Below are 23,494 nucleotides of genomic sequence, written 5' to 3' on the forward strand. Positions count from 1 at the left end.
AAGGCGGAGCTCCTGGCTATCCTGGAGCCACCTGCAAGGCTGCTCCAAGGAAAGGATGTGCTACCCTTGCACCCGCCCGCACCGCTGCTTGGGACCGACAGCAGCACGATGCTCGTGCAGCGGGAAGGAACACACATCACAGTGGCAGGGTGCTCACAGCAGCACCTTCAAGGAGCCTTTTACACCAATTTATTTCTCTACAAGGTGGTTAAAAAAAAAAAAAAAAGAAAAAAGCCCCTATTTGTTGTTCATACAGAAGTCTGGGATTCTATAGTATAGGCTTTGGGTGGGTGATCGATTTTAAATCCCAACACACGCTTTTTCCCTTGCCTTCTCATTCTCTTCCAAATCAGCCTCCATGATCCAAAGAAACTAACGAGTGACACACAAGACTAGCAGTCGTGTGGACCAATTTAAAAACAAAAAACCAAAAATGGGTGGGGATGGGGGGAAAGGAGAATTGAAGACGAAGAGAAAGGGAGAAACAAACGAAGATTGAAAATAAAAATTCGCCAGGATAATGCGTTTTATAAACACAGAGATAGAAACAGTTACAGCAAGGACAGAGCGGGCCAGGGGTGGGGAATAGATATTTATATATATATATATATATATATAAATTCAAGGGGCCTTCAGTTTATTCTTGTTGGCTCCCCCTTCTCATTAGATTGGTCTCTCTGTGGGGATCTTCACCCCCTTCTCTCCACTGTCCACCTTTGGGGATTCTCTCCCATGACCAGGGTCCAGAAAAGGCCACCACTGCCATGTGAGTCCAGCCCGTCTTGGCAAGAGGGAGCCTGGGAGAGCACTGTGGCAGGAGAGGAGCAGGAGAAGCTAGCCTTTCCCTGCCTCCTGCCGGCTCCTCGAAAAGACTGGTCTATTCCTCCTCCTCCTCCTCCTTCCCTTTAGGAAACTGGGGGCAGGGCAGACGTGCGAGAGTGAGAACTGCTGTTGTTCCGCCTTTCAGGAAAGGGAGCAGAGAGAAGTGCGACGATTATTTTGGCAGTCTCTTACCCTCCCTCCAGTTGGTTTTTTGGTTTGTTGTTGATGCCTGCAGGCTTTTCTGAGGAGGTGTAGGGGGGAAGCATAAGGGAGAGGAGAAGGAGCACAAGCTGCTAGGACATCATCCACAACGGGCAGGAAGAGCAATGAGCAGGAACCCACATTCTTACGGGGCCTTGGCCATCGTGCTGCTCGGACAGCTGGGAGAGAGAGGCAGCAGCCAGTTCAGACAGATTCCTCTCTATTGCTCTCCATCAGGGGAGGAGAAAGAGTGCAATACTCCACAGCCCTCGGGCAGCATAGGCACCCCGTCTGGCCCAGAGAACATGCCTCACCTCTCCCCCCACACTGGTCTCACCTTCCACTGGGGAGGTTTCTCCCATCCAGTCCTTGGGGCAGGACGAGCGACCCCTCCTCCCCTTCACAAGCAGGAGAGACAGGAATGGATATTTCTTTCTTAGACACTCAAGGAAATCCTCAAAGAACCCCATCCAGCTGTGAACCCTGCCACATTCTTCTGCAGCCTGCTGAAAAATGTGTCCGAGCCCCTGCACACACAAGGACCGTCTCCATCCCATCCACCGTGTGTATCTCAGCACTCCCCCCCCATTCATACGCATCCTACAGTGAGAGAGAAGGCAAGACGGGGGCCTTTCTTTGGGTTTGAAAGGAGGGGCTCTTGCATGAGGAAGTGATCCCAGCACAGGAAAGGGGCTCTTGCACAAGGAAGCATCCTCCTACCAGGCAGGCTGTCGCACAGAAGGAGCACCCCCTTGAGCCAGGCTGTTGTTCAAGGGGCTGCCATGAACAGGGTTACACGGCCAGAAGAGGCTGCTGCAGGAGGAGAGGCCGGAGACTGTTGCACGAGGAGGGCCGCTGAACAAGCGGTGCCCCTGGGCGCAGGCTATGCACAAGAGGCTTTCTGCTCCCTGGGTTGAGGTCTCTCTAGGAGCTGGAGAGGTGCTCCACTTGGATGGCGCTGGTGCTGACAGTGAGGCAGATGTCCTTGTGATGCTCTGAAGTCTTGTAAGGAGTCAGGTCAAAGGAGCATTGGGGGGGAGGGTTGGGTTGGTTAGTGTCTCCAGAAGGGCCCCCTGCTGCCCCCCCGCCCTGCGGCTGGAAGTGCTGCTGCTGCTGAGAGGCCTGGGCTTGTGCCTGAACCACCTGCTGCTGCGGGTCAGGGATGTTGTGTTTCCGCATGTGCTTCATCAGGTACGTCTCCTGCAATGGGAAGAACGACGTGAGGGGAGGGGATGAGGTCTGCAAAACCCAAAGCCAACCAGGAAGGACATGGCAGCTCAGAGAGCCGCTCCCGTTGGATCTGGAGGAGTGTGTCCACATGTGCCACCCGCCAGGGCAGCAGACACTCACCGAGGTGTAGGCCCGGCTGCAGATGGAGCAGGTGTAGACCTTGGCGTGTTTCACCGTGTGCGTGGCCAGGTGCACCTCCAACGAGGCGGCATCCGTGTACGCACGGTGGCAGTTGTGGCACTTGAAAGGTTTGTCTTTGTTGTGCTGCCGTCTGTGGGACTGGGCAGCAGCAGGGTGGAGGAAAAAGAAAGCAAGCGAGTATTAGTACTGAAGGAGGCTTTACCTCTGACAGCCCCTACCCAGCCAGGCTCCAAACTCCCTAGGCCCCCAGAGGCTGAGGGAGGTACACCTGGCTCCTAGCTTGTGGGACAGAGCTCCTCCTTCCAGCCCACCACACCTTTTCCACAGATGCCTTTTTCTCTCAGGCATACCAGGCATTTGAAGAGCTGACTCTCATCACTCTTCACAACCCCCATCTTCTCAGCCGCCCTCTCCCTTTCTCTCCTCTTCTGCCTCACCACGTACTTGCTCCCCACATCTGTCACTGCCCTTCAGGGCAGGATCTGCTTTAACTGCTCAGGAGCATTTACAGCTCTCTGCCATTTGGCACACCCTACAGTTCCCCTCCTCCAGGACACACCACCTCTGCTTCCCTAAATCCCTACTCTCATGCCCTTCATTTCATTGTAAAACAAACAAAAAACCACCCCAGAGCGGATACCCAGATTTTATTCTGCATGACATTTAGCGAAAGTCTTGCCCCAGCGAAGTCAAAAAACTCTGCAGAACAGAAGGGAGGAGGAACTTTACCAAGGCTCTCAAGTCAAATTTACAATGTTACGGGGTGTGACTGTTTATGTGACTTCTTTGGGTCACTGGTGCCACAAAAGCCTAACACACAGCTTTGGCAGTTTTCTTGTATTCTTTTCCTCTCCTCCCAGCTGCCCTAATTTCTCCCTCTCCTGTAGAACAGGCAAGTAGCCTCTTCTGCAGCTTGACAGCTGCCCATGTCACCCCCACTGGTGAGCAGGACGAGCTTTGCCCCTTACCTGCAGGTTGGAAAGCTGGGTGAAAGCCTTTTCACACCCAGGGTGAGCGCATTTGTAGGGTCGGTCCCCGGTATGGATACTGTTGAGGAGGAAGAGCACAAATGGGAGTCAGTGAGCAGGAGGGCAGGGCAGAATGTCAGGGCCTGATGCTCACAGCCGTTCAGAACAGAGAAGGAGGAACGTTGCCTCCGGATACTGTTCTATCTGGACAAAGAGCCCTGCCCAGCTCCCAACGTCCAGCTAGAAGTTAGAGAAGATAGGCAGCCAAGATGATTTCAGATTGAGACTTGGACTGAGGAGCAAGAGCTTATGAATGCCTGGCTGTCTCAGCACATGGGCCACCTGAAAATGAGTTGGAAAGAGGGCTGGAGGTCCAGGCTCCCGTCTCCAAGCTCAGGAGTCCCGTATGACTGAGAGGAGCCCGTTGTCTCGCTTCTGCGGTACCAAGAAAGCAGCTCTGCTCCTTCCTCGGGGCAGACACTCCAACGCTTTTCCTTGTACATCATCGGGCCAAGCTCGCCTACAGTGTTCACCTGTCCCTGTCCCCCTGCAACGCCAGGAGCAGCTTCCACACACTCAGTCCAACCCCCGTGGTGCCAGGCTGGGATCCCCTACAGCCAATGCCTCTCTCTCTATTGCTCTCTCTCTCTGTGCCCCCCGCGGTGCAAGACCAAGGAGCCCCAGGGACAGCACGTGCCCACACCTCAGCCCTGACGCGGTCAGTGTCTCCTGCGCAGCCTCCGCTCCGTCCACTCTGGTGGGTCACCTCCTTCCGAGGGTGCAGCCGGCCGCGTCCCCCGCCCGCCCCCCGCATGCTTGGCGCGCGTGCTCCACAGGTGCATGCCGGCAGCGCGGGGGGGCCAGGGCCAGGCCCCCAGCCTCCTCTGGCCCTTACCGTGTGTGCTGCTGCAGGTGGGAGAGCTGGCGGAAGGCCTTCTGGCAGTAGCGGCAGGTGTAGGGCTTGGCCCCCGAGTGGATGCGGAGGTGCTGGGCCAGGTAGGATGTGTTGGCGAAGCTCTTGGAGCAGTGAGGACACTTGTGCGGCTTGACAATCGCCGTGTGGAGCTTGGAGTGGATCCTGCCGAAGAGGAGGAGGAGCAGCAGCAGTTGGACATGACCGCCATCTGGCTAGTGCTGATGGAATGAGGGCACAAAGGGGGTGGGACAGCACCACGCTATCTGCTACACGGAGGAACTCCAAACACAGTCTCAAACCGTGCTCCCCTTGCATTCAAGAGACCGTGGTCTGTCCGCACCGGGGGAGGATCCAGAGAGAGGAACTATAGAGCTTGGATTGAGGGGCATTGGCAGAGCTGTGTGTGGGAAGCCTACGGCTGAAATAGCAGGGGGGTCTGCAAGCCTGGACTGAGACGTTTGGCACAGCTACGCTGGGGTGACAGGGAGCAGTCCTCCTAAGTCCACTCTACGCTCGCTCTGACACAATCAGCCCTACCTCCTGTCAGAAAGCGTCACTGTGTGGCAGACGCCCCTCGCTCGGGGCGAGCAGCGCTACCCTCTGTGCACACCCAGCCCCTCACAGTGAGCTGCAAGCCTCACGTGTCGGACACCGCTGCTGCCGGTCTGTCGCGTACGAGACCTGACCGGAAACAGCGAGGTCTCCCCGGGTGGTCGCCCACTGCGGGTGCTCGCAGCATGCTGGGATGACGGCAACATGCAGTGCGGAGGGCCCCCAGCCTCCTCTGGCCCTTACCGTGTGTGCTGCTGCAGGTGGGAGAGCTGGCGGAAGGCCTTCTGGCAGTAGCTGCACGTGTAGGGCTTGGCCCCTGAGTGGATGCGAATGTGCTGGGCCAGGTAGGAGCTGTTGGCGAAGCTCTTGGAGCAGTGAGGACACTTGTGTGGCTTTGTCTCCGTATGGGACTTGGAGTGGATCTGCATCTCCGACTTGGAGTAGAAGGTCAGCGAACACATCCGGCACCTAGGACCGGGGCGAGGGGAAGAGACAGTGTCACATGGGGACAAGCCCCAATATCTATCAACTCTTACTGGATGGGGTCTCCCACAGTGAGTTAAGAAGGGGAGTTTTCTCCCTATGTGGTTCTGGGGAGGTTTCACCCGGGACACTGTGCTTGGCTGCAAGTACTCCAGTCCCTGTGGGACAAACTTAAGCTAGGAACTGGCAGAAGAGAGCAAACAATACCTTGCAGCCATACAAGTAAAAGTCTTGTAAGAATCAAGGAGGTTAATTTATTTGGTTTACAAGGGAGACAGGGCAGCACTTTCCAACAGCAACCTGAAGGGGATAGGAATAATAATTCCCAGACAAAAACCAATTTGTTCATCTATGATTTATTTCAGTCCAAAAAACGAAAAAGAAAAGGTTGGAAAACCTGGAAATCTCAGGTTAGGGTTCATCTTCATAATAAAAGTTAATTCCATGTACTGCAAAGTCTGCGAAAGCAGTCATGACCAAACCCTCTTGGCTCTGCTTTCATTTTTGGAGAATACACTCGACTGTATAGAACACAAAATGCTGCTTTCCTAGTCTTTCTCAGAAAGATACTCTGGATATCAAATGTGGTAATTCACTGGTCTAATGGGCTTTCATCATTTCAACCTTACTGAAGTGATGCAAAATGTTTTGTCTAGGAGTTTGGATCCATCTGTTCTCATAATGATCAGAAACGTACTTGGTAATACAAAGACTCTTTGAAGAGGAAGAAGCAGTTGGCATCTATCTGCTATGGATGCTGCTTTTAAAAACTGCTCCTCCATCATGACACCAAGCTGTTCAGAGAAGCTTGCACTGTTTTACAATCCAAGATGGTAAAGGCTGTTGTGGTTGGTAATTGGACTGAGAGATTGAAGCTGCATCTGAGTTACTGGACTTTTTTGTTTTGTTTTCCAAATGTGTCAACCAAGGGGCAGAGTTACGGCTTCTCTGAACTTTTTTTTTTCCTTTCCATTTGCAGACTTTTCAATTAAGACAAAACTGAACTTGCACTTGGAACTTCCAGGGTCACATCTGAGAGAAGAAAATGTCACCCAGAAGAAGTCTGGCTAACATGAACGCGACCTTCACAGCAGGCTGACGTTTGTTTTTGTCTGGGAATTTCCTCAAGTTTTACAAGTGTTTTACACAACTGCCGATTAACAAAAGTCTCTGCAGGTATTACAAGCCACAGACAATTGATCGTGCTCCTCCCTATATCCATCTCCTCCCAGGAGGATACTGTTACATCTGCTAACATGACTATTTACGTTGAGAGACGGAAGCTTTATGAAGTGTGCAGTCTAGATTAGCATATGTAATACAGGCAATATTTATCCAGAACCTACCTTAATTTCCACAGGCCCTTCCAAGCCACAGCTTGATTTTAAGCCAGTTAACTGGAAGCCACACCTCCCTAGCAAGCACTCTTCCACACACCTGCCACAATGTTTTCTTCCTCTCCATCATTGTTCTTCTACAGTCATTATTCGCCTCAAACAGTTGTTTCCATGTTTCCTACCTTCTTCTTTCTCTTGATCCACTTAACTGCAAACCCTAACAGAACTAGCAAGCTAAACACATCCTTACATAAGTCACTCTCCACACGTACAACAGTCCCTTCTGGAATCAACAAACAGAAGCAATTTGGCTCTTTATCCCGAGGTCTATTAGAGATACGAGGAGTAAAAAAAGAACATTAGAGTAACTATTTTTAAAAAGAGTAGCTCTTGGTTTATAAACCCAACTATCTCCAAACACTTGTGCAGTTTGTTCCAGACTTTCCAAAACGTTTAAAGCTTGACTTGAATACAGCACGTGCCTTTTGCAGTCACTGAATCATAATAAAGAGGTGAGAATTGTATCCTTGAAAGCAGCAATACCAGGAAGAACTTTGAGGTAAATGCTGAATGGAAAAACACCTCTGAGGCGCCAAGTCCGGTTCCCTGCTAATGCAAGCAATTACGGCACAATCCCATGCCTGACTTTTGTCAATCTCCTTCTCAGCAGATGCTTACTGCCATTACTCTCCAGTGAACTCTGTTCCACCATATCAGCCCTCTGATAAAGAAACACGCAATAGAGAACAAGCTCCCACTGCGATGCTGTGCTAACGTGGCTGACCAAAGAGGAACAGCAGGTATCGTTTTTGTAAACAGCAGTGGTGCAGCTGTTCTTGCCACAGCGCGGCTAATTCGGAAAGCCGTGGAGTCAATAATTATTGAAAAACCTCAGACGAGGTCAGCAAACTTCCAGAATGATAGCATATAGAAAATGGGCTTTGCACAGTCAAGACTCGCTGAGCCCAGCCTATCTAAGGTTTGGAGTCAAGCTTAAAAGATAGCTTGGTCAATACTCACATAAATATATGTAGGGAGAAAAATATCAATTACTAGGGATTTGTTTTTTGAGCAAAGAAAGGTATAAAGAGAAAAGACAGCAGAAGTTAAAAAATCCAAGAGGAAACAGGATCTTTCCAACCATGGGAATAACGCATCTTTGGAACAACGTTTGGAGGCTAGAGCGTGGCCTCAATCACTTGGCTCCTACAATCAATATTTTGAGAATCCACCTGCCTTCTGAGAGAAATACCTTTCTAAAAGTTTTGCTCTAGTTTAAAAAACAGTGCTGGACACTGATCTGTGCCATACAAACGACTCTGTATTTTAAACAATCTATTCTGTTCTGAAAAATTCATGAACTTTACTATGCCATCAAGTCTAAGTAGTCCTACGCATTAAATCTGCAGTGCCATAAAGCCATCCACTTTATTCACCATAATTTCTGTGCATCCTTTCCTTTACTTATTTGCTTGGTCAGGTATCTGCCTTCAGGTCAGAAATTCCCCAGAATAAACTTTAATGAAGAGAAACAGGCTGAAAACCCTTTTCCATTTTCAAAGTAAAATGATAAAGAAGGTATTTCAAAACCTCTCCTTCACTTGCATAAAAAAAATTAAGATAAATCTGACAGATTAGAAAAACCACTCCCCTCTCCCCCATCCCCAACAAACCTCTCTTGTCTGAATTTAGCAGCTATAGATGTTTCAATATTCTTTTAAGTGTTATTTGAAAAATAATGCCTGGCAAGGACTTGTTTTCCAATCATCTTACCAGCATCAGCCCTGAGACGGCAAGAATGTTATGTGGCATAAACAAATTGATGAGCCTTATGAGTTAAAAAAAAAGCCCTGGAATATAGCAGAAAGCTGCATTTCGCAGAGTTTTGTATTGTGCGTTATCAGGCACTTTGAAGGGAATAAATGATCCATTTAATTAAGGGCTTCGCATTCTGCCTCAGACATCATCAAATATTAAGAGTGGAGATGCCATCAGCCCTCTAGTGGGCAAATATGGAGTCTAAAAAAATGTCACAAGTCTATATAGGTAGTGAGAGCATTGTGCCTGACACCAATCTGCTTCAGTGAAATTCCCTTGGTTAGAGAGAGGAAAAGTTGGGAGTGCTCCTTGCTAAGTGTGAGCAAAACACTCGATGAAACAACTGATATTTTCCCCTCTGTTTAATATAATTTTTAAATCTTTTTTTCCTCAGTTTGCTTCTAAACTATCATTACTTCAACTTCATTCCCTTCAAGATCCAGTAACAGAAACGACTGCTGCATTCCCACTGACAGTGTGACACAATACCCCTACAGCTGCTCTGCAAATTCAGGCAGCCTAGGACAGCATATTCTTAATAACACAGAGGTTCATGTAAATAGTTAATTTAGTACCCAGCCATATGCTGGAGATCAAAACTAACCCCTTCCAATGTTTATAATCCTTTCTTTTTATAAGGAATCTGCAGGGAAATGAAGTGAGGCATTCAGAGAACACTCATGTTAAGAAAGAAACACTCAAAAATCATGAAATGCCAGTAAAAGGTGGAGGTACAATTCTAATTCTGCTCCCATATGAAAGTCATCACGATGAGTCATAAACAAAATGATGCTTATAGCAACTAGACTACAATTCTGGCACACAGTGCAGTATTTTTTTCCACTTTTCATGGAATGTTCCACCTCATTCATCAGATGCTCTTAGGAGATAAAATACCATCTGAAATACCAGCTCATAGTAAAATTTGCCTAACATGGATTAACAGCATTTTTCCGTCAAGTGCTTAATTAATCAGTATTACAGTTGTGAAAATTATGTAAGTTTTCACATGGCTTTGAGAATTGACATTCCTAGTATCAATACTGAGATTAGTCTTACAAGTTAATTGAGCCCTTGCTCCTCCTGTTAGGCTACAAATGCAAGTTAGACCATAACATAAAGAAATTAAAATCATGTCAGGAAGGTCTGAAGTTAAACTAGATGATAAGAGTTAAGTTTAGGCTTTCAGAGTCAGCAGTTCATTTAGCAAGGAAAGAAATGTACTTGCCTTTGCTGTGCAGAGTTAATGAAGTAACTAATGCAAGCATAGCATAATAATGGATGCAGGCTTCATGACAAATGCTAATTTAACCCTCGCATTCCCTGACTTTTTCAAGATAAACTGCTAGAAAACTTGGGTAAGCCCTGAATCCTAGAATGGTAGGGGTTGGAAAGGACCTTTAGAGATCATCCAATCCAAACTCCCTGCAGAAGCAGGTCTACCCAGATCAGGTCGCATAGGAACATGTCCAGACCGGTCTTGAAGACCTCCAAGGAGGGAGACTCCACAACCCCTCTGGGCAGCCTGTGCCAAGGCTCCTTCACAATAAAGCTAGTGAGTATGAAGGTGCCAAATGAAAGCATATTAATAGTACCTCTGCTTCCACACTTCTACACCCAACATCAGCTCCCAATCAAAAGTTAACATTATGCTTCCCCTTATCAATTTACACCACTGGCATGTATACTATTAAATCTATCAGCTAGGCTCAGAGATTTTATATCAAGTTATTCCCACAGTCCTTCAGTCACTTGGTGGCTTGATAAGACTATGGAAAAGCATATCTTCCTGGCAAGGCAGCAAGTGATGCTCTCACCAAATGGCAGTTCTCCAGTTCTCAGACTTGAGGGCACTCTTGTATTTTGTCATTTTTCGAAATGATCCTAAAGATACCAGACCCAGAATTTTGTGGTATCACAACATGCTTCACAAGTTGTCTATCTTCTTTTAATGACTCCAGCATTTATGCTTTCGACGGTTGCACTTACCCTCTGCTGTCACAGTCTTGCACTGGGAGCTCACATGATGTCACTTAATTCCTAAAAGCCTTTTTCACAGTCATTGCTTTCCAGGATACTGTTTCCACATATTCCTCATCTTTAGACCATGGAAATTCAATAATATCCAACAGGACACTTCTGCTTGATATTGTTTTCCACTGTGTCTAAACACCGAGATCTCAATCCCTCCCTGCTGGAAAAGTCACACGGACTTACCCAAAAGGCTAAGTCTTCCATTGGGCTGTATTAAAATACATTTTACTTGAATAGTTCCAGTGTAAAAAAACACATAAGGCTTCATTTTTTTTTTCTTCTATCTGTCAGCCAGCATTGCTTTTATCTGTAACTCATCAGCCACGACTTTCTGTTGACCTCCAAATCATTGAATAACATCAGGCCCTAGACCTTTTCTACCAATTTTTCAAATCACTCATCATTAACTTAAAAAAAACCCAACAAAACAGCAAGACACAACCCGATGCTTCCTGGTATAGTGACAACATGCAAAAGCTAAAGTCAAAATAATACAAAAGGCCCACGAGAAAGCACTAGCAAATTTGGCAACACCAGAATTAAGGTCAACTGTGTGACCACAGTTTGGCTCCGCAATGCAGGTGCGTTCTGACACAGCCTTATTGACTCTTTACACAGAATCGCATCCTCATTATGTTGTGCAGACAGATACTTAACAAGCGTTTGGGTTTTTTTATCACCACTCCATCTACAGCCTCAAGCCTCGTCGACCACATGCAATTTGAACTTCATGAAGCAGAATCACTCATCTGTTGTAGCCACCACTGAAACATCAGTACTCTACAAGGATTGTTATCTACCACCGCCACAATGTCCCCGTTTTAGTTTTTTCTTAGGGAAGGGAGTGACAAAAGCCAGAGGCGTGAAACATAGTAATGCAGATATACCTACTAATTCCAAGCAGACAAACTCGTATCTGTGACCGTGGTTTTTTCTTTAAAGGAAAATTCCTATCCCATACATTAAAATAACAGCTTCTGCAGATTTCTGTACCACAGCTGTGAGGTGCACTGCTTCTGCAGAGCCAAACAGTGTCTGACACGTTACAGAAGGCTACTGAACGATACTTGAGAAGAGGTTACAGTTTTGGGAACATCCAATGTTAAAATTATTTCAGGGTAACTGCGGTCATTTTTAGCCTGTGGCAAATGCGAATCCACCAAAGACTAGATCTAACTCACATTTGCACACGCTTCAAGGCAAGATTATGTGCATGCCTGAAGCGTCTGGCTGTAGGATAGCACAGCAAATCTGCGGCAGGGGCAAGCGTAATCTACAGTTCTTCAGCCTAGCAGTCAAATGCCTTCTCCAAATCATCCTTCCCAATTCCACAACACCAAAAAGCCCCCAAACCACTCCTTTCACATTCTCTGAGTGTACATGCAGGACTCGATCAGGCCATCACATACACCATAACTATAATCACATAATCAAGGATGGTGTCAAAATGCATTGACTTCATACAATCAAAGTAAGGTGTGATGAGATAAGATATGCAACAGGACAGTTTCAAAGTTTCCTCTCCCCAGCTGAAACTGTAACTGCCCACTTTCATTCCCTTCCATACACTCATTCCATTGACATGCGAATAATAAGTGCTAAAATGAAAACTTGTGACTGCAGGACCTTTACTGTTAATTCCTTCTGCTTGGCACTACAATGAGCTGAGAGCACGCCCGCACACACACACTTACAACCATCTCAGCAGAAGGGCGAGAACTTACCATAATGCAAGTTTTTACCTTAATGTATCCTACGGCATGCACAGTCAGTCTTAATTCTTGACACTTTCTCACCTCCAAGCACAGCATTCATACAGAAAGCAAAGCCTATGTGTACAAACTGTGTGTGTAAAAGTGGATGTGCATATGCACCTGTCCTCCTTAAAGAGTTTTGAGATCATAAGCCAATTTCAACCAAATCTGGAAAAGGGGTAAGAATCTTAAAGTCACCACAGGTCTCATAAAAACAGGCAGCTGGGGAAAAAAAGAGAGACCCTCTTGGAGCCTCCAGCTGAGGGAAAGGCTAGTGAGCTCACCCTTGATTAGACATCAGAGAATCCACACAGGAGAGAGCCGCTGGAAACCAGGCTTCATTAGTTCCGCTGCTCACGGAACTACTTGTTAAAAAAAGCAAACAGAAATTCCAACATGTGGCATCACGACACCCACGCTGCTCATCAGCAATCTCAAGATCCACTGCATAGACCTCTGCCACTGCAGCTAGGATGATAAACAGCAGCAATGGCACTTTGCTGCCTTTTCCCAGCCTTAGAGGGGGATGAGGTTCTTTGCCTGAGGAGGTCACATTCTTGTGCTGACACCAGAAACGCAGCAAAATTTAGAAATAGTGGGTTTAATATTTCTACGCTTTGGAGGGAATGTGGTCCAGCTTTCTGCCTGACACTTCAAACTTAATTCCTTTTTTGCCCTTAGCCTTCCAGACTGCTGCAATTCCCTTCTGCACAAAACCCAGGCCTAAGCTCTTTACCCATATGCTACAGCCTCTTTAGCCTCTACTGCACTGGCTCCTTCCCATTTCATTCTCTCAATTAGCTAACACTTGCCTCTTCTCCCCTTTACTTTTATTTGTCCACATCCCATGCTCTTGTCCCCATCTGTTTTGCTAGTTCTAAGTATCTCCTCATTTTCCAGCCCATAGTAGATCTCATTCTTTCTTTCACTCCTCAGTTTTGGCCCTTCATAGCTTATCTCTGTGCCACCTGCCCCTTGCAAACAGGCTCCCTGTCACATTCTCTGCTACGTTCACTAGTTTGTAGGTTCTTGTCTCTTCTCTCTCCACCTTTCTGATTCCCACCCTCTGCTCTACCAAGTTTCCAGACATCCTAGACACAATCAGCTCCAGGCCCTGCCCATACCTCATTCACGTCCCTGCTACATTTGTACCAAGCAGTGTCTTCTCCCACCTTGCCTTTTTGCCCATCAAAAGGGGGAGGTTGTCAACACTGGGAACAAAGGACTCCTTTCTGAAGCAGAGTCAGATGTAACTGAAGGAAAAGCAAGTGTGGCCCTTCAGCACCAGCCTAGAAGATGCTTATCACTGCAGAGAGAGTGCACATGTAGCCTGGACTCACACAGAAACTGAGAGTGATTAGAGTGTATTTATCTCTTCTGTGGAGTTACAGTTTGGTCAGTGCCAGACTGGAGTCATGCAAGCCTCAAGAAACATAAAAGAGGACATAATATTTGCATATTTCAACTACCACATTATAAAACATCTCAGAGCACTCTTAACAGATCTTTTTCCAAGCTTACAACTTGGCCAAATTTGACCATATTTTCACAGATATGAGGCTTACAAAAGCCATAGCCACTAGATTTCAAATCTATTAAAAACTATGGGGAGCTCACCAAACAGTAATGCTAAATCTAGTACAGGGCAGAAAAAAGAAGGCACAAAACAAGACCTGTCTGTGAACATGCCCACTTGATGTATTCAAACCACTGGTTTCCCCTGTGTATCCAATTTCCTCATTAAAGGGGGACTCCATCCAGCTTCTGCACCTTCTACAGCTCAACTCTCTTCCTTCCTAAGGCTCCAGTATACTTTTGCACCCTGGACTCATCTCAGAAGCTTCCTTTGTCCCTCAGCTGCCGTTCAGTCTCCTGAACTCGAACATGCTGCTGTTCCCACAACCTAGTGAAAGTAGGGAAACTCAGAACTGGAAGAGGGGAACAGAGAGCTTGTTGGTTACAGCATGATGGCAAGGCCCTTCTCAAGCCTACAACCTTTCTGTTGGTATCCTAAGCCCCAAAGCACCGGTTGCAAAGCATTCCAGACTATAAATTGGTATTCGTTCTAGCCCTTACCAAACTTAATACTGGAACCAAGCAACCCCCATAGAGAGCTCTCTTCCTCTTGCAAAGAAGAAATGATTTAATGAGCTGCTTATCAGAGAGAGAGAGAACTGATGACCTGGCCCAGAGACGTTGAATCATTTTATCAGCCTTGTCCAGTGATCATGCCACAAACTTCTAAAAGCGTACAGGTCCAGGTCCCAAAGCAGCACTAGGAAACAATACCAGGACCTGTGCTCGCTCTCTTTCCTCAGCACCTTTTGAAGGACTGAGAAGTGACATGCTCCACACTGTCAGCATCTCACTAGAAAGACTCTCGATGCTAATCTCATTTTATGCAGAAAAAGTCAATTCTACCAAGGTGACGGGGAAGACTAACAAAGAGCTCACAATGAATCCAGACAAGACCGAAGTGTCATTACTCATGAAGGAAAATGCTTTACCGGACTGGCTTAGATGCTGTCCCCTGCAGGTGCACATGTTATAATAGCACAAAGCAAAGCACTAAGGACTCTGCCAGACTAATCCTACAGCTAGATGTCCAACATCTGCAAGCAACATCATCAATAGCAAAAGCCTCGCATCTTTTCTTACAAAGAAAGAAACAATCAAAAAGATTCTTGCACCACATTCACACGAGGCTACTAATTCACTTTTAGAGTTGATACAGCAGCCAAACATCTGCAATTTGCTGAGGCAGGAATCTCTCCATTCAGTAGAGAATGGGATGAGCTGCAATATGTGCATTGCCGTTGTGCTTTAATTCTTTCCATGTCTACCTTGCTGTGCTGCCCATTCAAGGCTTCACTCTGTCCTCACCAACACGCAAGGAATCACGAATTATGGAAATCAGCCACCTGCCCAGGCACTCGGGACAAGAGAGTTTGCAGAGCTCAAAATGAAACTAAAAAATAACTAAAATTGACAAAATAACCATAGGCTTTAGGAGGTGGGTATTGAAAAAGGAAAAAAACCCAAAAAGGGCACAGTGATCAATACAGTACAACTCCTTCCAGGCATCTGACTAGACTGTCCTCAGTGTATCATCACAAGAATTGGTGAAATCATATAAATGTAGACATACGAATACCACGAGTAACTCCCCCTCCAGCCTGAGAAGGGAGCAGAAGTAGATGAATCTCACCCACAGGCTTAATTTAGCTAGGATATGTCTGCATACTGTAGTAATGGGAACCACCCAAACCATCCTCAAGAACACAGAAGGAACCCAGGAATCCTCGAAATTTTAACTTGCAGGTCTATTCATATGCATATTATGGAGAAACAATTTTACTGTATCTCACAAAGGCTTTCTCTCCCACAGCTCCAAGAGAAGACAGCATTTTCCTTTCTTTTTTTCCAGTAATAATTTTATGTTTCAGATTTGAACACAGAAAACATCAGCCAAAGAGGAGATCTCAAGAAAGGTGAAATTACTCCTTGGTGGTCTTCAATAAATCTCAATGTTGCCGTCCTGTACCTTAGCACTGCTCAGAGGAAAGCCTGCTTGGGATGGAGGCTAGAGGAAGAGGCAGAGGTACCATGCTCGGACTAAACATGAGGACAGGAAATCTTCCTGATTACATGTTCCTACATATAATCTCATTCAGTTTTTTCCCCTGCAAAGTCTTTTTCTTGAGCTGTTACACAGCCTATGTGTGTTCATAAAGTTTCTGCTGAGTCACTCCACCTGGTCTTGGGCATTTTTTTCCAAACTTACAAGTAAACAAGGAGCTATAATTAAAGCCTTGGTTCAGCTTTAATTCTAACGTTCACTGCCAATTGTGCCCCCTGTAAATACATATTTAACAACCTAATTAGCAACCGAGACTGTAAGCAGCTTGAGTTGTGTGGAATTGTGGCTAAGGCCCAAAATAAATGGTGGGATTACAAATAGCAAGCTACCTAACACTCCCACCCCTCTTCGCCATACGCTGATTATATTTTCAAAGTGGAAGAACTGGGACACTGGGTAAGATGATAAAAAAGCTGATCCGAGCTCTGGTTTTGTACACATTTAACTGTATTGATTTAAAAATGTAAACATTTTTTAAATTCTGTATTTAAAAATTAAACAGTGCCTGAGGAGGACAGACTGATTCTGTGTAGATGCCGTCATGTTGTTATGACTTAATTTCAGAAATGTAACTAAATTTGTACCAAAAAAGAAAAGAGGGTCTAGAATGGTAAAAGGAATCTGTTTGAAACAAGAGCATGGGCAAACAGCAGGGAAGTGAGAAGAGCTAGGAGCCATCTTTTATTTCTATCTGGCTACTACTTTCCCTCTTATTGATCTTCAACACCTCTCAGAAACACTCCTTACTAAATCACCCATATGTTCCCCTGCTTCCCAACTCAGACAGACCATCACATTTCCTCCTTATCCCTCACCTGCTCTGTCCATTTCCCACCTTCGTCAAAACATCCATACTCCTCATCCTCTGGTTTAAGTATTCCCTCATAGCTAATCCCCCCCTTTCTCACTACTCACTTGTAGACTCAAGCCACATCCCTCCAAGCTCAAAAACCCAACCTCGGGGCACAGAACTCTTCCTCCTCTTATCCCGTATCTGTAGTACCCAGAGACATCCTTATATCTAATTCAGAAACACACCTTTTTTTTGTTGTTGGGAATGGCAAAATAGTAGCTAATCACAAGGGGCGATGCATATGGGAGCAGACACTACCATCACAGTCACTTCATGTTCCGTGTGCCTCCAGTCTGCAGCCTTTACACTGGACAGACTGGAGTGCTAACCCAGGAGCACCCAGGTACACCAGGGCTCTCAGTAACAGCACAAGTGCTCCAGCAGCACCAGGCAGCACTGCATTCTGCAGTACACCAGCCATACTACCCGGCTGTAGCATCAAGGATATGAGTTAGCCTCCACAACACCCTAGGGCACTAGCCAACCCAGTAACGCTGATATCTGTATATTCAGGAAGTCAAGGCCGTTCACTAAGAAGGAGGATCCTCAGCTTTCTGTCAACCCACCAGCTTGCAAATACTCCCTATTAGAGAGAAAACTTGACTTTTCTGCATCTGAAAGAGTCTCTAATTGGGGGACTCTACAGCAAAAAGGCAGAGATCTCTTCTTCCCCTGTAACCCTCTAAAGGCTGAAATACACCCCCCACCCCCTTGTTACAGTCAAGGTTTAACCCAACTCCCCACCTGTATGTCTTGCCATCCTTGTGCTGGTCCTCATCGTCCTCGTTTGACAGCACAAAGGGGTCACTCATCTCGGGCAGCCCCGACTCCTGCAATCGTTTCTTCTTCCGGCCCCGGGGAGGTTTGGGGGCAACACCCCCACCCCCGCCACCCCCACCACCTTCAGAGAGGGTGGTTGTTCCTTTCTTGGACAGGTCAGGAACCACCTGGAGGGCTGCCTGGGAGCCAGGGGGTAGCGCAGAGACAATCATGGGAGCTGAGATGGGAAAGGTTTGGGCAGAGGTGGCTGTGGTCACCAGGGAACCTGATGGGGAAGTTATCACCAGACCAGGACCTGCAAACAAAGAAAGATGGAAGAAGTTGGTCATTACATCTCTAATTACATCCCATCTCCTCATCCCACAGAAGTGAGCTTTATACATCTACTTTTGACTACACTGAAAGAGAACAACAGCTTAGCCTCCCCAACACGTTCCCAGTCTCCATTGCTGGAACTCAAACTTCCATGAAGAGGATGTGTGTAAGGAGTTCCTAGTGAAACCATACCAAGGCAGTCCGCACCGTCAGTAAGGGTATGAATAATCTATAGCCCAAAAAAAGACTCTCCAGAGTGCCTTGTTCCCCCGTCCCAGAGACTCCTTCATCTGTTGCCAAAGTCTCTGGAGTCCCCTACCTGCTGTCATGAGCCCAGCAGACTGCACCGGTACCACGGTGATGTTCTGTGTCACGGGGGCTTGGCTGTGTGGTGTCAGCTGCTCTGGCTTGGTGTCCGAGTCCATGGAGATACCAGTGGGCAGGGCCACAGAGGTGGGTACTGTCAGCAATGCAGGATAGTGGGGGGGAGCCAGGCTGCAGCCCTTCTCAGTGGGCAATAGCTGCTCCTTCATCTTGTTAATAAACATGGTGTTCTCAATCTAAACAGGTGAGAAGAGCAGTTTTTAGAATACCCTGGCACATCTTCTCCCAGTTGCTGGTCAAGCAAGAAGCACAGCAGAAACTCTCGAATTTCTAGCAGGAAGCAAGACCAGTGCAATAGGTTGGAAGGCAAAGGTCTTACCTGTCCCGAGACGGTGGGCACTGCTGGCCAGAAGTACGGGGAGGAGTTGAAATGAGATTCTTCCATCCTAGCTGGGCACAGTGGGGAAGAGGAAGGGGGAGGGGAAGAGAAATGGAGGAGAAGGAAGACAGACAGACAGACACACACACACACACACACACAAAAAGAACATTAAACCCAAAGAGACTCCAACATGGAACTGACTCAGTATAACTGTGACAGTTCCTTATCTCTTCTGTCTTACTCGAGTAACTTCTCCCCACTTTTGAGCTATATGCCAAATTAAAAATTATTTTCAGGGGAAAAGGGTGTCTGCTATTCCCACAGGCTTGGGTCCATCTCAAATGACTCTTGCTAGATAGTAGTCCATGCAAAAAAAGGACCGACTGAAAACCCAGAACACCTCTGAAACTCCCTGGTTATCATCCACCCAAGTACATAAACGATGAAGTCTGTGCATTTGCAACCAGGCAAACACAGATGAAAACAGTTTTTCACAGTCACAGACAGACTGACCCCATAAGCAGTGAAAATTTTGGACCTCGCCTGTCCCTCCACCCCAGCTCAACACCAAGGACCCAGATGCAGCAAGGGGACATTAGCATTATGTTACACAGGAGGAAAGACAGGCAGAGAGAGGGAAACAGACTTGCCCAGGGTATAAGACAGCCACAGCATACCAAGAAGTCAAAATTAGGGCTCCTAACTTCCTGCTGCCCACCGCTCTGACAGCCTCATCCTTCAAAGAAACTCTGAAATGTCACTCAGTATTCCTAACAGACAAGATCCTCCGCTCTCATCCAAGAGATGATAATTTCCAGTGGGAAAATTATCTGACTACCCTGCTCTTGAGATACTCTGCTTCTGAGAGGATCACATCATGGCTATTACCCGTTTCACTCCCATCTCTGGGACAAGATTCTGTAGGACTCTTCCCAGTCAAGTGTCTACTGCTCCATCTCAACTCTCCATGCTGACAGAGAACCCATTAGACACCAAAAGACAACTCTCTGAAGATAGAGGTGCAACCTCTTCAGGAACACCTGGCTTTCCATTCTAATCCTTGCACATCTCTGCAGAACAGCATTAGTGGACAAAGTTTAGGATACTCATAAATATTCTATCCAAAAATTAAAGAAACTAATGAAAGACTATTTCCTGAAGCAAAAGACACACCTATTTCCGAACAAAAATGGCAAAACTGGTAGGTAAAACACACGTGACAAAAACTACGCTCAGAGAACATGTGGCAGAGCAAGCTGCTTAGAGAAAGCAAGCGCTGTAGGTTTCTCACGCAGCTAGCTGCAAATTGTCCCACTCCTATTTCTGTTATGATGTGGCAGTAGTCTAATTGAGGAGTAAATATTGCTTCTGAAGGGCCCATCTCATTCATCAGATAAGCTGAGGAGCACGCCCCGAGTAGCATGAAACACTTATTTTCCAGAAGGATATGAGGGCAGAATAAATACATGTGGAATTGTTGCGTGCGAGCCAAAACGCAAAGATAATTTTCCTCTATGTAGAGAGGCAGTATTTAAATGAACCAAATTACCTGATAATTTTGTTTTTATGAATTGCTCACACAACAGCAAACCCAAGTATTCCTGCCTCACTCACTCACTACAAATCAACCAATAAACATACTTAAGGATGAATTATTTACCTTGCATGGGTGGCAGGCAGTCAGACTGCTAGCTGCCTGACTGAATTACTTGAGATTTACATTGCTGTGATTCAATCAGAATCTGATGGGGCAAGACTCTCACCTTCCTTCCTCTTCTTTTCTGAGTCAAATTATTTACTAAGTACACTGCCCACAGCAAGTCCCTACACAGGCAAGGCTTAATTATGTGACTTTTTTTCTTCCACAGGATGAGAACACCTGAATGTTTAACGCATTCCTGGCAACTGAACACCACCAGGGTTGGGGTTTTGTTTGTTTGGCTTTGGTTTTAGAAGAAGTAAGCCCTTATTTGACTAGCTTCCACATCAAAAACAACAAATCAAACTCGACTCTGTAAAAACATAAGGTACCACATAATAATCAGATGTATTTTCCAAATAGACTTTGTAATTGTCCAAGACTCTCTTGGATTCAACTGCAAACTTCAGCAGTGAGACAGCAAGATGCCAATTTAAACAAAAGTCTCACAACATCTTTCTTATTTAAAGAGCATGAGAAACGAAAGGCAACTCCATTTCCAGATTCTAAAATCCAGACTAACACAAGCCAGGGCACTAAACAGGCTCCCTGCCTCCATCTCGTCCCCCCTCAGAACTTCACAGGGCACCTAACTTCTGTTTGTTCAGTTTACAAAGCGCGCAAGTCAAAATGAGGCTCTTATTGATTCTCGAAAGATGACTACGCTGTTTCCACTAAACTCTCTTAGAATTCACCTCCCCATCCAGAAATCCTGGTGCTTGAGCAGCTATTAGGCCTCAAAACTTCTGGCTCGAAAGGCTGAAACGTGATGAAGTTGTAAGAATGTGGAGGAAAAGAAGAAATGGTGTAAGAGTTGAAGCTTTCATGCAACCTCACTAAGCAAGCCAGTCTTCCAAAGAAAGAAAACAAAGACAAGATTCCTCCACCAACCTATTGCCCTAATACCCCCAGTTGTCCCTCCCCTACCCCATTTTGAGGCTGAAAGATATTTTGGAAACATGCACCCCCTATTTGCAGCCCGCACTTGAACGCTGCTCACACTTACTTTACCAGAACTCTGCACGTAACCCTTCCAATTGCTCTATTGCTACCAGACATGGGCTGGAGCTTCAACCCTGTACCACAGCACGTTCCCACTGCAGTGCCTTCATCATCCCAGCTTCCACAAACAGGCCAGAGATGGGACCTTCTTCCTATTCACCAGTCTAGTATCAGATAGATGTCAACGTACCCTCCTGATACAAACCAAAAACACCTTCTATGTACAGACCACAAATGCAAATATACCAAAAAAACAACCGAGTGAACCAGAGAACTCACGAGGGACAAGGAATCTGGAGTTTCTATCTCAGAGTCACATACTTAACGTGATGGACTTCTTTGCAGGTCATCACTTTAATCGTAAAGAGACAGATAAAAGCATGTGTAAGTATACGGTGAGGCAGAGGCTGTTTCTGGAAGGCACAATCAAGGTTGGATACGCAAGTATTTAAAGGTTGACTTTTAATGGGGTTGTCTTTATTCTCCAGATACCTAGCTTGTATTTTCTACTTGGTGTAGAGTTTTGAGTTTACAAGAGACCCTGAGCATGACAGGTGGAGATGATTTACAATGTCATTTCATGTCTGCCCAAGATCTTTGTTCAACATCAAGGAGCTTTCAGGCTTGCTTCATTACTGCAAAATACTAAGGATGCTGAAGGCCACGCAGGCTGTTAGATGAAATGCAAAAATGCTTCCATGAAGCTCATAAGCACCAAAAAGTTCAAGCAGTACTACACCTTTAGAACAAGCTCATCTGGATGCACATCAGGAAGACCCCGGACATGCTGGACAAAGTACTGAATCCCAAACCTGCACATTGGAGCTAGAGCAACTTTGGGCCCCTACCCTGACACACGTGCAGCCTCCACCCCAAGTAACTGAGCCTCTGTAGGAACCGATGCCTGGCAGGGGACGTCCAGGCACTCAATCCCCTCTCCCGCACCCTGAAGCTGAAGTGATCTCAAGCCTCCCAGCGTCACGACCTGCGGCTCATCCCATCCCACCCCTTCTCCTCCCCCGCGGTGCGGCCGCAGGGAGCCCCCGGGGCGAGGGGCGGGGGTCACTCACGCGGCTCCAGGAGCTCCTTACCCCTCTCACTCTCCCTCCTCTTGCATTTCTCCTCCTTCCAGGGCAGTCTCTGCAAACAAACCGCCAGCGTTACGGGGCCGCACGGGGCCCTGCATGACGGCGGGCGGCGCAACGCGGGGCCCACGGACCCGCCGGCCACGTCCAGCCCCCGGGGGAGCGGCCATGGGCGGGGGCGGGCGCTCCCCGCGGTGACCGGCCGGGGTGGGGGCCCGGACCCACCTCCCCCCGCAGGGCCCCGCGCGCACACGGCGGCGGCAGCGGCCGAGGCCGGTGCGCGCCGCCCGGTCGCCCCCCGCGCGGCGGGGTGGGCGAGATGGGGCCGGCGCGGAGCGCGGCTCCCCTACGACGGAGACCCCCGGGCGCGTTCCGCGCCCGACGCCGTGGCGGGCGGGCGGACGGGCGAGTGGACAGACAGACAGACAGCCAACCCTCCGTTTCCGCTTCCGGATCGCCTCGCCCCCGGAAGTCCCGCTGCCCCGAGCCCCCCCCCCGCCCCCGCGCCCGCCGCCCGGCAGATTACCGGGCACCACCCCCCAGCGGCGACCCCGACCCTGACTCCAGCGGCGGCAGCGGCCTCCTCACCGGAAAGAGGAGCGGCTAGTCGCTTCCGGATCAGGGGGCGGAGCGCGCCTCAGCTCTTCCGGGGCGCCGACCGGAGCGGAACGGCGTCATCGGCGACTTCGCTCGAAAAAGAGGTGGAGCGGCGGCGGCCGCCGGCCCGGGACGAGCGTCTTCTCGGCGGGGCCGCCGCGGGTGGCCGGGTCGGGGTGGGACAGCGGACGGCAAAGGCTGAGGCGGGTGGGCGCTCCCCGGAAGTGCGGCGTGCCGGCGCGCGGGGAGCCTGGCTGGAGGAAGGGCGGAAGTGGCTGTGCCGGCGGGGGGCGGGCGCGCGGCGTCCCCGAGCCCGGCCGCGAGTCCGCTTCCGGCCGAAGCCGCCTTCCCGGCGTGACGTGCGCGGCGCGGGACGGGACGGGGCGGGCGCCCTCATGAATATTGATGAGCCCTCATGAATACCCATTCGGCCGCCGCTTTCCTGGCGGCTCATGGCTTTGGCTCCTGGCGCCTGAGGGCGGGCGGGACGGAGGCTGTCCCCGCAGCCGTGACCCCCGCCCAGCCCTGTCCCGCTCCCCTGCGGCCGCCCGGCCGCCGCCT

General features: G+C 48.1%; 1 protein-coding gene across 16 annotated transcripts; it reads right to left on the bottom strand.

The window, feature by feature from the left end:
* Positions 1-399: 399 nt before the first annotated feature.
* ZNF384 (zinc finger protein 384) lies at positions 400-23,273 on the bottom strand. 16 transcript variants are annotated; one of them, XM_062005954.1, is made up of 13 exons: positions 22,925-23,273; positions 22,343-22,391; positions 21,531-21,603; positions 21,256-21,445; positions 18,548-18,614; positions 18,164-18,404; positions 17,494-17,824; positions 12,541-12,618; positions 5,074-5,298; positions 4,258-4,440; positions 3,363-3,441; positions 2,374-2,532; positions 400-2,223 (listed from the first exon to the last, which is right to left on the bottom strand). In XM_062005954.1, the coding sequence occupies exons 4-13, from the start codon at positions 21,306-21,308 to the stop codon at positions 1,948-1,950; spliced, it is 1,692 nt and encodes a 563-aa protein (XP_061861938.1). In that variant the 5' UTR covers positions 21,309-21,445; positions 21,531-21,603; positions 22,343-22,391; positions 22,925-23,273; the 3' UTR covers positions 400-1,947. The 16 variants fall into 16 exon arrangements, with proteins under 16 accessions (XP_061861938.1, XP_061861930.1, XP_061861966.1 ...); XM_062005946.1 differs by having other exon boundaries at positions 22,863-22,937; XM_062005982.1 differs by having other exon boundaries at positions 18,548-18,618; positions 22,863-22,937.
* Between the last annotated feature and the right edge of the window lie 221 nt (positions 23,274-23,494).

The sequence above is a fragment of the Colius striatus genome, chromosome 1, assembly GCF_028858725.1.
Source record: "Colius striatus isolate bColStr4 chromosome 1, bColStr4.1.hap1, whole genome shotgun sequence".
In the NCBI taxonomy this organism is placed as follows: Eukaryota; Metazoa; Chordata; class Aves; order Coliiformes; family Coliidae; genus Colius; species Colius striatus.

Bases quoted from the DNA above. Each gene is read 5' to 3' on its own strand.
- ZNF384 (XM_062005954.1), bottom strand. From the start codon at position 21,308: ATGTCTGGTAGCAATAGAGCAATTGGAAGGGTTACGTGCAGAGTTCTG. The intron at 4,441-5,073 runs GTAAGGGCCAGA...CCTCTTCGGCAG, and splicing joins CACCTGCAGCAGCACACACG to GATCCACTCCAAGCTCCACA. The intron at 2,224-2,373 runs GTGAGTGTCTGC...TTCCCATTGCAG, and splicing joins GCAGCCGGGCCTACACCTCG to GAGACGTACCTGATGAAGCA.